The sequence below is a fragment of the Falco peregrinus genome, chromosome 5 (genome assembly GCF_023634155.1).
Source record: "Falco peregrinus isolate bFalPer1 chromosome 5, bFalPer1.pri, whole genome shotgun sequence".
Taxonomy (NCBI): Eukaryota; Metazoa; Chordata; class Aves; order Falconiformes; family Falconidae; genus Falco; species Falco peregrinus.
Window position 1 is genome coordinate 22,384,907 of NC_073725.1, and position 12,642 is coordinate 22,397,548.

Genomic DNA, 12,642 nt, shown 5'->3' on the forward strand with positions numbered 1-12,642 from the left:
GGCACAGAATGGAATTGCTTGTGGGTGCACAGGTACCAGTAAGTGTTCATTTCCATTTTAGTTCATCTGAGATCTCTACTGAAGTGTGTTTGGAGAATTAGATTAGGATTTGGTGGGGGATGTAACAGGGATTTCTCCCACAATTTACACATAACTGAATTCTTTACCAAGTTTTATTGTCCTTCTTACACAAGTTAAGCCTTGTATTATTGTCTATTAGACATGATCTTCCCATAAAATGCAATTGGTTTTTTAAATTTTTTTGTTTGTTTATTTTGCCCCTGAGAAGTGAATTACTCAGACTTGATGCATGCAACCTACTGAAACTTCCTTAGTGAAAATGACATTAACATTGATGGTCACGTTGGTAGTGTAAGAGGGAGGAAGCTAAGACAGTTGCTACTGATGCAATCCCTCTATGGATAATAAGACTGTTCATTTCCCACGTCTGGATGAAAGCAGTTTATACTGCTAGTAAAGGGGTTTCTTTTGCTGGAGCTTAATGTAACTGCTAGCAAAGGAAGAGACTGCTCTATAGAACTTCTCTTTTTGTTCTTTTCCTCTTATTTGTGCTGCGATTTCTCGGTAATGTCTCGATGTTCAGGGAAGATCTGTGTAAGTATCTAAAAAAAAAAAAATAATCTGGTTTTATTTCCTGAGAATAAGTGTTAACTGTTAACACAAATGTTGAGGCATCTGTTTCCAGTCCTTCTTTCCCAGCTGCCATTTCCCATTCCCTTGTTCCTTCTCATCCCTCTTTCTTAACTGTATGTCAATTTTTCTAATCCACACCATAAGGAAGACAGGTGTTAGTCTTGACTCTCTGTATCCCACTGGTCTTCCCTAACACACACTATACACAGCAGCACAGAGTATTGTCTGTCAAAAAGCTTTCCCTCCAAGGGAAACCTCAAGAAACAAGTGGGAAATGCTAAGATTTGGGATCCCACTGGCACTTGCTGCTCCTAGGCTATATCTCTCTACCCTTCAGTTGAGCGTCACAAGTTCCTGGGCAATAAAACACCAAAAGGAAGAAAACAAAATAACTTCAAATGGATATTTTTTTTTAACTGAATGCTAAATTGCATCTGCTCAAACCAATAATCCCAACAGCTGCTAATGAGTTGACCCCTCTGAACTGACACTTCAAGTAGCAGATAGGTAGTCCATTGATTTTTCCCATCAGGCATTTATAATGTATGAGCTATAGCAACTTCCAGGCAATTTTCAGTGTGCTGGGTAATTACAAAAAGTTGGTCATTTAAATTACCCTAAGATGCAGCATTTCCATGACTAATTCAGAACTCCTGTGTCTTAGCTGTGTCTCGAATTCAATTTGAATTGATAATGAGTTGTTTTAATCCCTCTCTTTGATTTAGCAGTCAGACCAAAGGACAACATTTTTTTTTGGGGGGGGGGGGGGGTAAGGAGAAGAGAGAGAGAGAAAAAGAAAAAAAAATTGTTAGTGACTGACATTATTTTGGCAGTTAATATGGGAATGAGCTTTTACCTGGGGACCTCCTTTGAGGGAAGGCAATATAAATGAAGTCCTGTATAAGCTTCTGCCTTTCAAAATCTCTTGCTTCCTAAATGTGTGTACCCCTTGCAAATGATGAAGAGGGAATCCAAAGGCGTTTTGTTAAAAATCTATCAAATGTAAATGATAAGGCATCCTTGCTGAGATAATTTGCCCCAGGAGAGAATCAGCTATCTCCTGGTGGTGTGACTTTTTCTCAAAAGCAATTTCTCACTTTTAATGTGGATTACACTGGAGCCACTAAGAAGTCTTATCAAAGCTGGGAAAGCTATAAACCCTCTTTCCGCATTGCCACATCAGAGTCTCTCTGTTTGATTTCTACTGATTAAACTCTGTGTTTCCTTTAGCATGTTCTCAATAAACTATCCAAGCATTATGAATAATTAATGATTTTTCCCCCAACAAATGCATTTAGTTTGCCCTGTTCCCCTGCCTATTGTGAGATGATAACTTGGGGCTGGAATTTAACTTTAGATGACAGGTGAAGAATCCTCCAGACCTTTATGCCATGTCTACAGGTGCACTGCACGCTGGGCCAAAGGATTTATGCAAATTTAAGGTGAAAACATTTATGAGAGTCTTTTGTGAAAACGTTGGCAGATCCTTACTGAGTGCCATACCATCTCCACAGGCACAAGGGAGCACAATCAGTAATGTATTTTGATAGCCTGGCTTCCAAGTGTTAACACCAAAAATGGAAAATAAGCCTTAAGTAGAAGCAAAGGACTCGGGCTTCCTTTATGTATGCATTAGTTTAAAAAGGAATTGCACATTAATATACTTAATATGTGTTTCAATGAGCATCACCACAGAGAAAATCAAGAAGTAATTTACTGTAGTTTTTGGCTGATGTATCTCCTTCCCTTGTTCCCATCCATCTATTGATGAGTCGGAAGAGATGCAGACATTGCTAAAGAATTTCATGTGTACTTTTCAGGGTTTGAATTAATTTTATGTTCCAGTGGATGATGATGTTAGATTTTATTCATGCAGAAGAATTGTTCTGCTGCTGGGGATGAGATTCCCAAGTAGAAACATCCAGTTGTTTCATACCTACTTGCACGTGCTGTGCTTCACAAGGGCTTTTTAAAGTATTCAAGATATTGATGTTGTGGGTTTATTGTTTAACACTACTCAGAGATACTAATGTGCCTGATTGCATGGATGTATGAGCAAGTACATGCGTGACGGGTACATTAGATGTGTCCAGCTTACTAAGACTGATCCCAAGCTCTTAAGAATAAACATTGGCATGACTGTTTCCAAAGATGTGTGGTGGGGGTTTTGTGTTATGTAAATTTTAAGGTTTTTTTCTCAGCCAGATTTTGGGAACAGTTATAGCGGAGAAGTGTTTTGTTTTCTCACAAGCTGTAGGGGCAGGACTTTGGACATCTGGGCCTCCAATGCCTGGTCAGAAAACTTTTTATCAGGTTTGTGTTTTTATCAGTACAGCTGCTCATTCCTAATCTTTATTCTGATTCATAGAGTACTTAAACCCTTGTTCCTCCTCGGCTAGCTACAACCATACCTTTGGAGAGAAGAAATAACAAATGTCTGAATGTAATAGAAGTGCTATAGTTAAGTCATGATTTATTTCTGAGGTTATTACTCTTAACGTGTACAAGTATATTATTTCTGCACTCCTGTGCGACACACTGAGATTTAGTGGTGCATGTAATTAAGGTTCATAGCTTTGGAACCTTAGCTTGTTTAATTATTGTTTTGATTGGGACCAGCTATTTTTAAAAGGGGGAAAAAATATTTCTGTTCTCGTTGCCAGAAACAATGCATCATGCAGCGCAGAAAGCACTCTCTGGACTTGCTGATCAGTGATACACGGTTATTCTAGGCTCGTAGACCATTGTCTTATTGGGTTACTTTTCAGAGTCTGGGTTGTTAATAGTAATGAATGGATAGGGTGGAAGTGGTTCTTTTCTTGGGTTCTTGCTTGTTCTTCCTGGGAAAATTCACAGCAGGTAGCACTTTTTTTTTTTTTTTTTTTTTACTAAAAAAAGAGTAAAATTAAAAAAAACAAAAAGTGAGAGATGCTGACATCATTTCAAGTGAACCAGTTCTGTACTGGAATCTACTTATTCTGAATTCTTAGTCTGCTAAAAGATGGTTTTAAATGCTAAAGATTTTTTTTCCCCTGTTCCTATCAAAACAGATACTACTATAACTGAGTTCCACATGAGCTGGTAATTTCCCTATTGAAGGTTTTCTTTCCAGCTACCTAATAACATCCTAACAAATTCTAGCGGTACTTAGTGATTACTAAGGACTTCTCCGTGTTTTTTTCTGGAAGTCAAGACAGGAATACTTATCCACTGCCCACTGCAGGAGCTGGTGGGATCTGCACCCCAGAACAGCAATGGTTCTGTGATTTACGTCTCATGGTTTTGTGAAATAATTTATTGGCACTGGAGCATCTGGTTAAGCCCCTCCAAAATGAAACATTGATTCTCATGAGAATGCTCAAGGAATGAGCAGGCACAGAGACTAAGCTACTGTCCAGCCACTGCTGAACTGTGCTCGTGTAGGTTATGATTACAGCATAGTGTTGAAATAAAAATTTGGACTATGAGTGCTGACTGTGTTGCATATGGATCAATAAGTGAGTCTGATTTCTTAGGTAGCCAATCCAACACCTTTTGCCAGGAGTAGATTTGCTTAGAAGGAAAATGCAAGACTGTCATAAAAATATGTTGTTCACGCTCTGAAAAGCAATCAGCTTTTGCTGCTTTTTCTTTAGACTGGCTAAGCCATAGGAATGGTTGCACTTCAGCTTTCTTACAGATTGCAGTTGCGATGTTTATTTTTTTTTTTTTTCTTCCCCTGGCAATACTGTGAATGATTTCAGATTGTGATGACAAATGCTCCTTCTGGGAGTTTTTGCACTAAATAAACAATGGCAGCAACTTGCTGTATTTTATGTTATACCTTCAATTTTAATGACTCAGGAGGCACGAATAGCTTGAGCACCGATCTGTTTACCGACGCAGCTTAAAGACACCAAGGACTGAAGTGACAGTAGGTATCATTAATCAGCAACCTTGTTGCTATCTCAAGCAATGCTGCGTTTTGACGGCTGCTTTAAAGAGAACTGTAAAAGCTGGAGCAGATTAATTAATCTTCAGTCCTGTCCTAAAGCTTGCCAAGATGAGGGGCTGGAAGGCTGGCAAGCACCGCAGCTTCCAGAGGTGAGAGCTTTATCCCCAGAGGCTGAAGGACTCTGCCCTCAGCATGCAGGGCAGTTGCCCGGAGGAGGGCAATGCTGGAGATCAGTGTCAGGGTCCAGAAGGATTGTCAGGGCTACCTCACGTTGCATACCTGAAAGTGGTGAATATCAGTGTGGGGATACAAGGATGCATGGGATGGATGCATCTGTCCTGTTTTTAAACTGAGATGTAAATTAGCTGGAGGCCCCAACAGTTTCCAGCAGAGGAAAATCCTAAATACCTGAAGGCTTTGACTCTTTTGGGACCAAACCTGGAGCAGTTTGGTGATGGCAGAAACAGCCTCTCCCAAATCTCGAGACTTTTTGTATGACCATTCCAAATGTATTTGACTTAGTTCAGTTTCATTTCACCCCAGTTCTCAGCTGGATGATCTGAACACTGGGAGTGCAGTGTCCCAGTTATTTTGTCTGTGGGACCCTATTGGCAGGCTGATGCTATGCTTTTTATCAGTGTCCTTCAGAAACTGAGAGACCAGTAGCAATAAACATCAACTCTCACCTTTCTATCTCTAGAAAGCAATGTTCAGCCTTGACTTATCAGCATAGCCTTGACACTGTGCTCTCATGTGAATTCAGAACTGAAACATCTTGGAAGGGAAATATCATTAAAGCTGGATTTGCCTCATCATCGCTTGTCCAGTAACCTTCACTTGGGAGGAATTTAAAGAACAGATGTACAGATATTTCTGAATTGCACCTTCATTTTCATCTAATGCTTTAATTAATACTAACACATTAATAAAAGGTGTGCAGTGGTTGGACTTGGAGACAGGGCTTCTGTCTCAGGTGGTTTGGGGCCAATTCAGGATAGTTAAAAAAAAATGACAGAAGGTGGTATGGAATCTCACAGGTGTTTGAAACCTGCAGGCAGATTGTCACATCACTAGCAAAAGCATTTTCCTTTGCCATGTGCAGCTGGAAAGTTGTGAGTTGCTCTTATTAATCCAGTGATGGAAACGTGGATGGCTCTGAGAAACCTCACACACTACAGATCTGCACATAGAGAAGTTTGGCTGTAAAAAGTGTAGGTGGAAGAAAAGATGACAAATTTCTTCAGCCTCTGCATCTGAAAGGTGTTAGAAGTTGAGAGAGAAGCAGAAGCAGGAATAATGCAAGATAAATCATATTAAACTGCCTTGTTTTCTAGCATAACACTTCAATAGGGCTGTGGTTAACATCTGGATTGCCATATATTGAGAGGGGATGAGGGACTTACTCGGTGAATCAGCTGGTAAAGTTCCATGTGCTGAAGAAAATGGGGTAGAGTAACATAAACAAACACATGGCTGGCTTTTTGGGATGCAGACTTTGTGATGTCTGCATATATGTAACTGCCTAGTCTTAATTTGGAAAACTGTTTCATTATAAAAGCAGACTTTACAGCATTCACCTGCTTATTCTTCCAGCTGTTTGTTGAAAGGATGTAATTAAAGCGAATGTTTCTTCAAAGCATCATATGCACGTTGATGCAGCAAAACCTTTCAATCTGAATTGGGAATGTGCTACACAGGCATCAAGTTTTATGAGCATATGATGGGTTTGTCTCTGGAAGGATTTCAGCTTGAGGAACAGATGTAGAACATTTAAGGAAAGCATGAACTCAACAGAAAACAAAAAAATGTAATATTTTCACTTTGAACTAAAATGATTGATGTTTAGAAATCACAGGCATTTTCAGTGGATTAATAAATGACATCTGTATTTTGGTAAGGAATACCCAGAGATGTCTTTCAATTGCTGCTAATTTTTTATCAAAGTAAACCAGAAAGACACCAAATGAAGTTAGTTTAACTATACTGTCAGGCAATACTCTTCCATAAGAAGGATGTCTAATATTTTGAATAAGAAGGCACCTGAACAGCCATAACTATGTAATACAGCTTTTAATAAAGCTGTGTTTCTGTTCAGCAGTGTTTCCCCATCCGAGGATTATTTCTCTTGAATGAATATAGGTTACTAGCGTTCTGAAATGGAGTTGGAGCTCAGGTCACTGAAAAGTAGAAAGCTTGTTATTTGGTCAGAAAAGTAGGTATCACAGTTATTAGGTGTTGGTTGTCTCTCAGATCTGAAGAAGGATTTGCAAGTCTGGAAGTGTGTCTTCCAGCTCTGTCAGTTAAACTCCCACAGATTTAATCTCAGAGGCCTTAACTGCTGGCACGTAGCCATCCTGTGTTGTTTCACAAACCCACATGGCCTCTGGCTCCAAAAGGGCATGGGTCTTCCTCATGTCTTGTGTGCCAACCTACTGCAGATGCTTTGGATGCTGAGGGCTCTTCAAATGTCCTGATACAGGTTTGTTTAGGTGACTGATTGTCACCCTTGTCTCTGTGTAAATTCAGGCTGAAATACAGTTGCAAGTTGGGTTTTGCTGAACAATCAAACTTCTAGACGCTATAGAGAGGTCAGTATCAGGACAAATGTTTTCCTGCTACTGTAGTATGAAATTTATACATAATATTGGAATACTAATAGGAGATGTGGTCTGTGTGTGAATGTAGGCAAAGAAGGGGAGGAGGAAATGAGTGGGCAGTGCTTGGAAAACGAGGGTGGATTATAGGGCTGTTGAGCTTTTTTGCATGATACAAAAGGGCATGGACCTGTTGGAGGAGCAAGTCCAGAGGAGAGCCATGAAGATGGTAGAGGATTGGAGCACCTCTCCTGTGAAAACAGGTTGAGAGAGTTGGGATTGTTCAGCCCAGAGAAGAGAAGGCTCTGGGGAGACCTACTGCAGCCTTGCAGCACCCAAAGGGGGCCTACAGGAAAGCTGGAAGTGGGTTTTTTACAAGGGCATGTAGAGATGGGACAAGGGATAATGGATTGAAACTGAAAGAGGGTAGATTTAAATTAGATATCAGGAAGAAGTTCCATACTGTGAGGGCGGTGAGACACTGGAACAGGTTGTCCAGAGAAGCTGTGGGTGCCCCATCCCTGGCAGTGTTCAAGGCCAGGCTGGATGGAGCTCAGAGCAACCTGGTCTAGTGGAAGGTGTCCCTGCCTATGGCAGGGGGTCAGAACTGGGTGATCTTTATGGTTCCTTCCAACCCAAACCATTCACTGATTCTATGAAAAGTAGTACAGGTTGCAGTCAAGGCTGCTAAGTGGTTGATAGGAGATCAGTTTGATGTCTTAACGTGGTTTTCCCAAAGATATCCATATTACACAAGCAGTACCAAGCTATGATGCCAAGGCTAGGTGAGAGAAAGATCAGTTTGATGCATCATGTACCTTGTCTTAGTAGGTGTGTTTAAAAGTCTTTAAGAGTACTCTCCGGTGCAAGGAGAAACACAGAATTCTTTTTGCTGACTGACACATAGAGACTCAATGTGCACTGTCTGCTCCAATGTTTTAAAACTTGTTAGCTAGTACATATATTTTCATTCTGTTATTTGAAAACCATTTTATCTCGAAATACATACAGCATTACTGTCTGTTTTCAGCCTATGTTGGACATGGATTTCAACACTGGGCTCTTCCAAGCTAGTGTGAGGAGGGACTGGCACAAAATTTTCTGGTAAAGGCAAGAAACTTTCATCTCCAAGAATACCTCTTAGGCAATTATAGCGGCCACCATAGTCTCACAAAGAGAAAGAATGACCAAGCAAATAAGTCAATGTTGATTAAACACCATTCTGGCTAGGAGTGGTTAATTTTTAAAAGCTGATGTTTTTGAAGCAGAGCTTTTAGTAAGAGAGCTGTACAGCAGATAATTGCTCAGGTCTAAATGCAGCTCTCACGTGGCGGTTTCCTCACACACCAAGCGTGTACGTGGTGAGAAGGCTTCCAGGGGATCATCTTCTCAGAAACATTCTCACTACACATTTACGGTCATTGGTGAAAGTAATGGTTGTGACTGAAGATACCATAAAGCTGTTTTGCCTCCTGCCCTTCAAGTAAGTTAACTGTCTCCCTTCATACTGACTGTTTCTAAGCCATGCTAAAGCACGCTTTGTAGACAGCACACAGCCTGTTTTGTAGTGTGTGGACATGGCTCGGTGACTACTCAAAACCTCTAACTGATTAAAATTATCTTTGGTGAGAAATGGAAGAAACCCATGCCAAGACTGTGTCCTGTGCAACATTTCTCCCCTCCCTGTGAATACTTGCTCTTGCATGGGACTGCAGCACCTCATTCTGTCACTTACTAAGAACAGTGATGACGTATTATTTTTTGCAGTACAGAGAGATAAAATAATCTCATTGTGGTAAGTTAGCTTGAATTGTCACTTCACGTTACCATTCCCGAGACATTTGTTCAGTGTCTGTTTACTGTCTGGGTCTTATCAACACTTCCCAAGCTGTACTGTTTGGAAACCTTAGGCTTGAAACTTTGCCAGTACTGCTGAATAGTTCCAGTAATATAGTTTTTTTTTATTACCTGCTTTTGGAGTTAACATATGCCATAGGCCACGTGGAGAGTCTTACAAAGACTCAGTGGTATGATGCTGGTATGCTATCCAAAGGACACAGCTGTAATAAAAGGGGAAAAACAACCTAGGCAGCTGAGTAGATTATCAAACGGGGTGACTGTATAGGTCTTCAAAGGATCAAATAGCTCATTAAGTTAAACTTAGTGTCCTGAATGGAAATATGTACTTGTTTTAAAGCTGCACTGATTCTGTTTTTCAAATAGGAATGTTATCATACAGTGTGAATCATCGCAGAGAATAATAAGCTACAGACCTTGCAGAAGGGAAGTTGTGTTTGCCCTTTCTGGAAAAAAACATTTGCAAGGAAGTATTGTGGTTTAGGTAGCATGACCTTGCCTAAAAGTCGTATTTCCCCTTTACTTTGTTTGATATGTTTAACATTCCGGCCCTCCTGTTTGTTAGTTTGGGGATAATCAGCAGCAGGCTTGCAGATCCGTGGGAGCTTTTTCTAATGACCTGAGGTTCACTTTTTGTGTTAGTTGTCTAAATCTTAGCTAAACAGGTTGTTAGATTTGATAGTTCACTTATCACCACTAATTTTTCTTTCTTTTTAATCTTTCTTCATCTCATATTTAAAATATTTGAATGCCCTGTATCTCCTGCTAATCGAGTAAGTTGTCAAAAACCTGGTCTGCTGGTTGTTTTCCACTGACTTGCCTGTTATATTATAAACGAATGTTATGTAACAAATAAATTAGAGGGGAAATATTTTCTTGTTTGGCACTTCTCGGATTATGAAACAATGTTTACTTTGCTTGAAATACTGAATCCATTCCAGGCACGAATCAAACTCGGAAAGGTATTATTTATGGAAAGAAATAGTAGACTTCCTTTGTATTTCAAAGAAGGATTTTCAAAATGTTAAGGGTCATCAGTTAAACCGTCACTGAAACCTCACAAGGGGCTTAAAAGACTTTGTTCATTTCTTCCCCTGCACAAGTGCACAAGGACATCTAACAGTCCGCATTCAACTCGGTGAGAGTTACATCTGGTGTCTTGAAAAGCACAACATAAGCTGATCTAGCCTTTATAAAAGCATTTGGAATTCAGGCTTTTTTCTCACCCTACAGAAAGGTACTGTGATAAATGTTGGAGAGCTGACGGACTTTCTTTATTTCAGGAGCTTGTTATGGGAAACAGTCATCACGTTTGAGCGACTCCACAGTCTGGTAATTCACGTACGGTCAGTCACTGTGTGCATGGGGGGGGGTTGGGTGGAGTGGAACAGGGCAGGCGAAGGCAGGATGGCAGAAGTTTTCCTTAGGTTTTTAACAAGACCCTGTTTATGTGCCTTTGCAGAGAAAGAGATGAATAGGCAGAGTGAAACTCTGGATCTTCTAAACAAAGAATTCCACTTATTTCACTTTGAGCAGCGTTTCCCATTTAGGCTTTTGAGCTGATTGCTAAATGCCTAATTCACGTTAAACGTGTGCAACCAGCTCTGAGGCTAGGCTTTTGGAGACTGGAGGTCTCTTCTCCTCCCGGCCCCCACCTCCCATAGGCTATAATTAGGATGGGATAGGATGATTGTAAGGACACAAACTCCCATACCATGTACATGACAACCCAAATGCCAAGATTCTCAGTCAGAAGAATTGTATCTTAGGCCCTCATTCTAGCCTCATGCTGGATCCTGGTTGCAAATAAACCTTCAGATAAAAGAATATTTTACACCTGAATCTTTAAACAGAGGTGCAACTGAAGGCTGGGGTGCTGAGGTGTGGAGATGGACCTGGAGGTGGGGCAAAGATGGGACACTACCATCACAGCCTGTCTGTCTTAAAAATACTGGTTTTGCTTATTCTCACACTCTCAACTTTTCTGTGCACAGCCTGCCTCGCACTTTAGGTGTCGCCTGCTCTTACTGTTTTCAGTTAACTGAGGATATGGACTGAGTTAGTTATCACAGAGGTAATTGCTGAAAGGTGGAATGGCTTTCAGGGTGGAGTTATATGCAACATTATTAGTGGCATATAACTAATACAAGTGTTTGAGATTAAACCATGGCACAAATCCTGGGTTAGAGTAAGTAACGTGAACAATCCCCACCCAGAAGAGAATTAACAGTCTAAACAAGACAGGTCTAAAACAGCAAGTCACACTGGAAAACCCTGAGGAATAAACGAGAAGAATTGGAAGAATTATTGCTTGCCATGCACTTGCTACGAGTTCACTTACAGTCCGTTTAGTAGTATTTAGGGACAGTTGTTTTCACTATAGTGTTTGGCTTTAAGTGCTTAGTTGATTTTGGTAACAGGTCTTGTTAACGGTGGAATTCATCTTGCTTAATTGTATTTGTCTGACAAGGGGAGATTAGTGGAAGGTGGCTCTTCTGCAAGCAACTGTAGAGGGAGCTTAAGGAGAAAACCTTGGAGAAAAGAGTTTAGATGGCCAGTGTTAGGTGATGTGACTCCAGCCCTACTTAGTTCTACAGGCACATATACTTATATATATATATATATAAATATAAATAAACCAACACAGGCTGTGGGATCAAGACTATGAACCTGAGCCTTATATCTCATAAAGTATGTTGTACGTTTATTAGGGAACATTTTTGTGGAATAACTAAAGTGTAGGAGTATTATCCTAGTTTTGTTAATGGTAGATTTTTTTTGGAGTTTACTTTTGTGCTTATTTGTCTTAAATATAAGCCTCTTTAACACTTCTGTCTCACGTAAATGCATGTAATTTTTACTAAAAAGGAAAAAAGTCTGTAATTGAATGCACATGGGTAAATTTATCTACCTCCGACTACCACCTTTTCCTTGCAGACAGATTTGTGATTGCCACTGAATTAGAGGATTTTTGTCCCGTCTGCGTCCCTCAGATTGGAAGGGACCTCAGAAGGTCCTTACTCCAATCTCCTGCTCAAGACAGGCTCAATGATGAGCTCAGACCAGGTTGCTTGGGGATGTATCCAGGTGGGTCTGTAAAATCTCCAAGGATGGATCCTGTGCAAACCCTCTGTTCTGCCTGGGAAAGGAAGAAAAAGTTCTTCACCCCTGGCTGGCCCTCTAGTGCTCAAATCAAGGCGTTGTTCTTACCACCACCCAGGAATATCCTGGATGTCCTGAGTCTGGCCACCTTGCCATTGAGCTGCTCCTTCAAGACAGAAGGCCAACCCTGCTCTTTGTTTTCCCTGCCTACCTTCCCTGAAGAGTGGGCATACCGGTCCATCCCAGCGTGCCAGCTGTGCAAGCCATCCTACCGTGGCTGTTGCTCCAACCATGCTGCAGTTCTGTGCCTGCCTGTGGAGTTTTAGTTCCTCTTGTTTGTTTAGGATGCTCACGTGGATGAGCAGTGGTGGGTAATAATCAGAGGGCTGGAAAAGGCTCAGCAATTTCTTTATCACATCCCAGATAACCAGAAAACCTGAGACAAACAGGAAAAACCAACAGAAGGATACCTCTCCCCCTTGCAGGAAGGAGTCCTACAGC

General features: G+C 40.8%; 1 protein-coding gene across 9 annotated transcripts in view; it reads left to right on the forward strand.

Moving 5' to 3' along the window:
• Positions 1-12,642, forward strand: part of LOC101920115 (dual specificity calcium/calmodulin-dependent 3',5'-cyclic nucleotide phosphodiesterase 1C) — a 372,306-nt gene that overhangs the window by 197,342 nt on the left and 162,322 nt on the right. For 2 of the 9 annotated variants that reach the window (XM_055805456.1, XM_055805457.1), the window contains one exon: positions 10,323-10,385. The exons of the other annotated variants lie outside the window; for them this stretch is intronic. In XM_055805456.1, the coding sequence (XP_055661431.1) occupies positions 10,323-10,385 (63 nt within the window). The remainder of the gene's footprint in view (positions 1-10,322; positions 10,386-12,642) is intronic. 9 annotated transcript variants of the gene reach the window in all.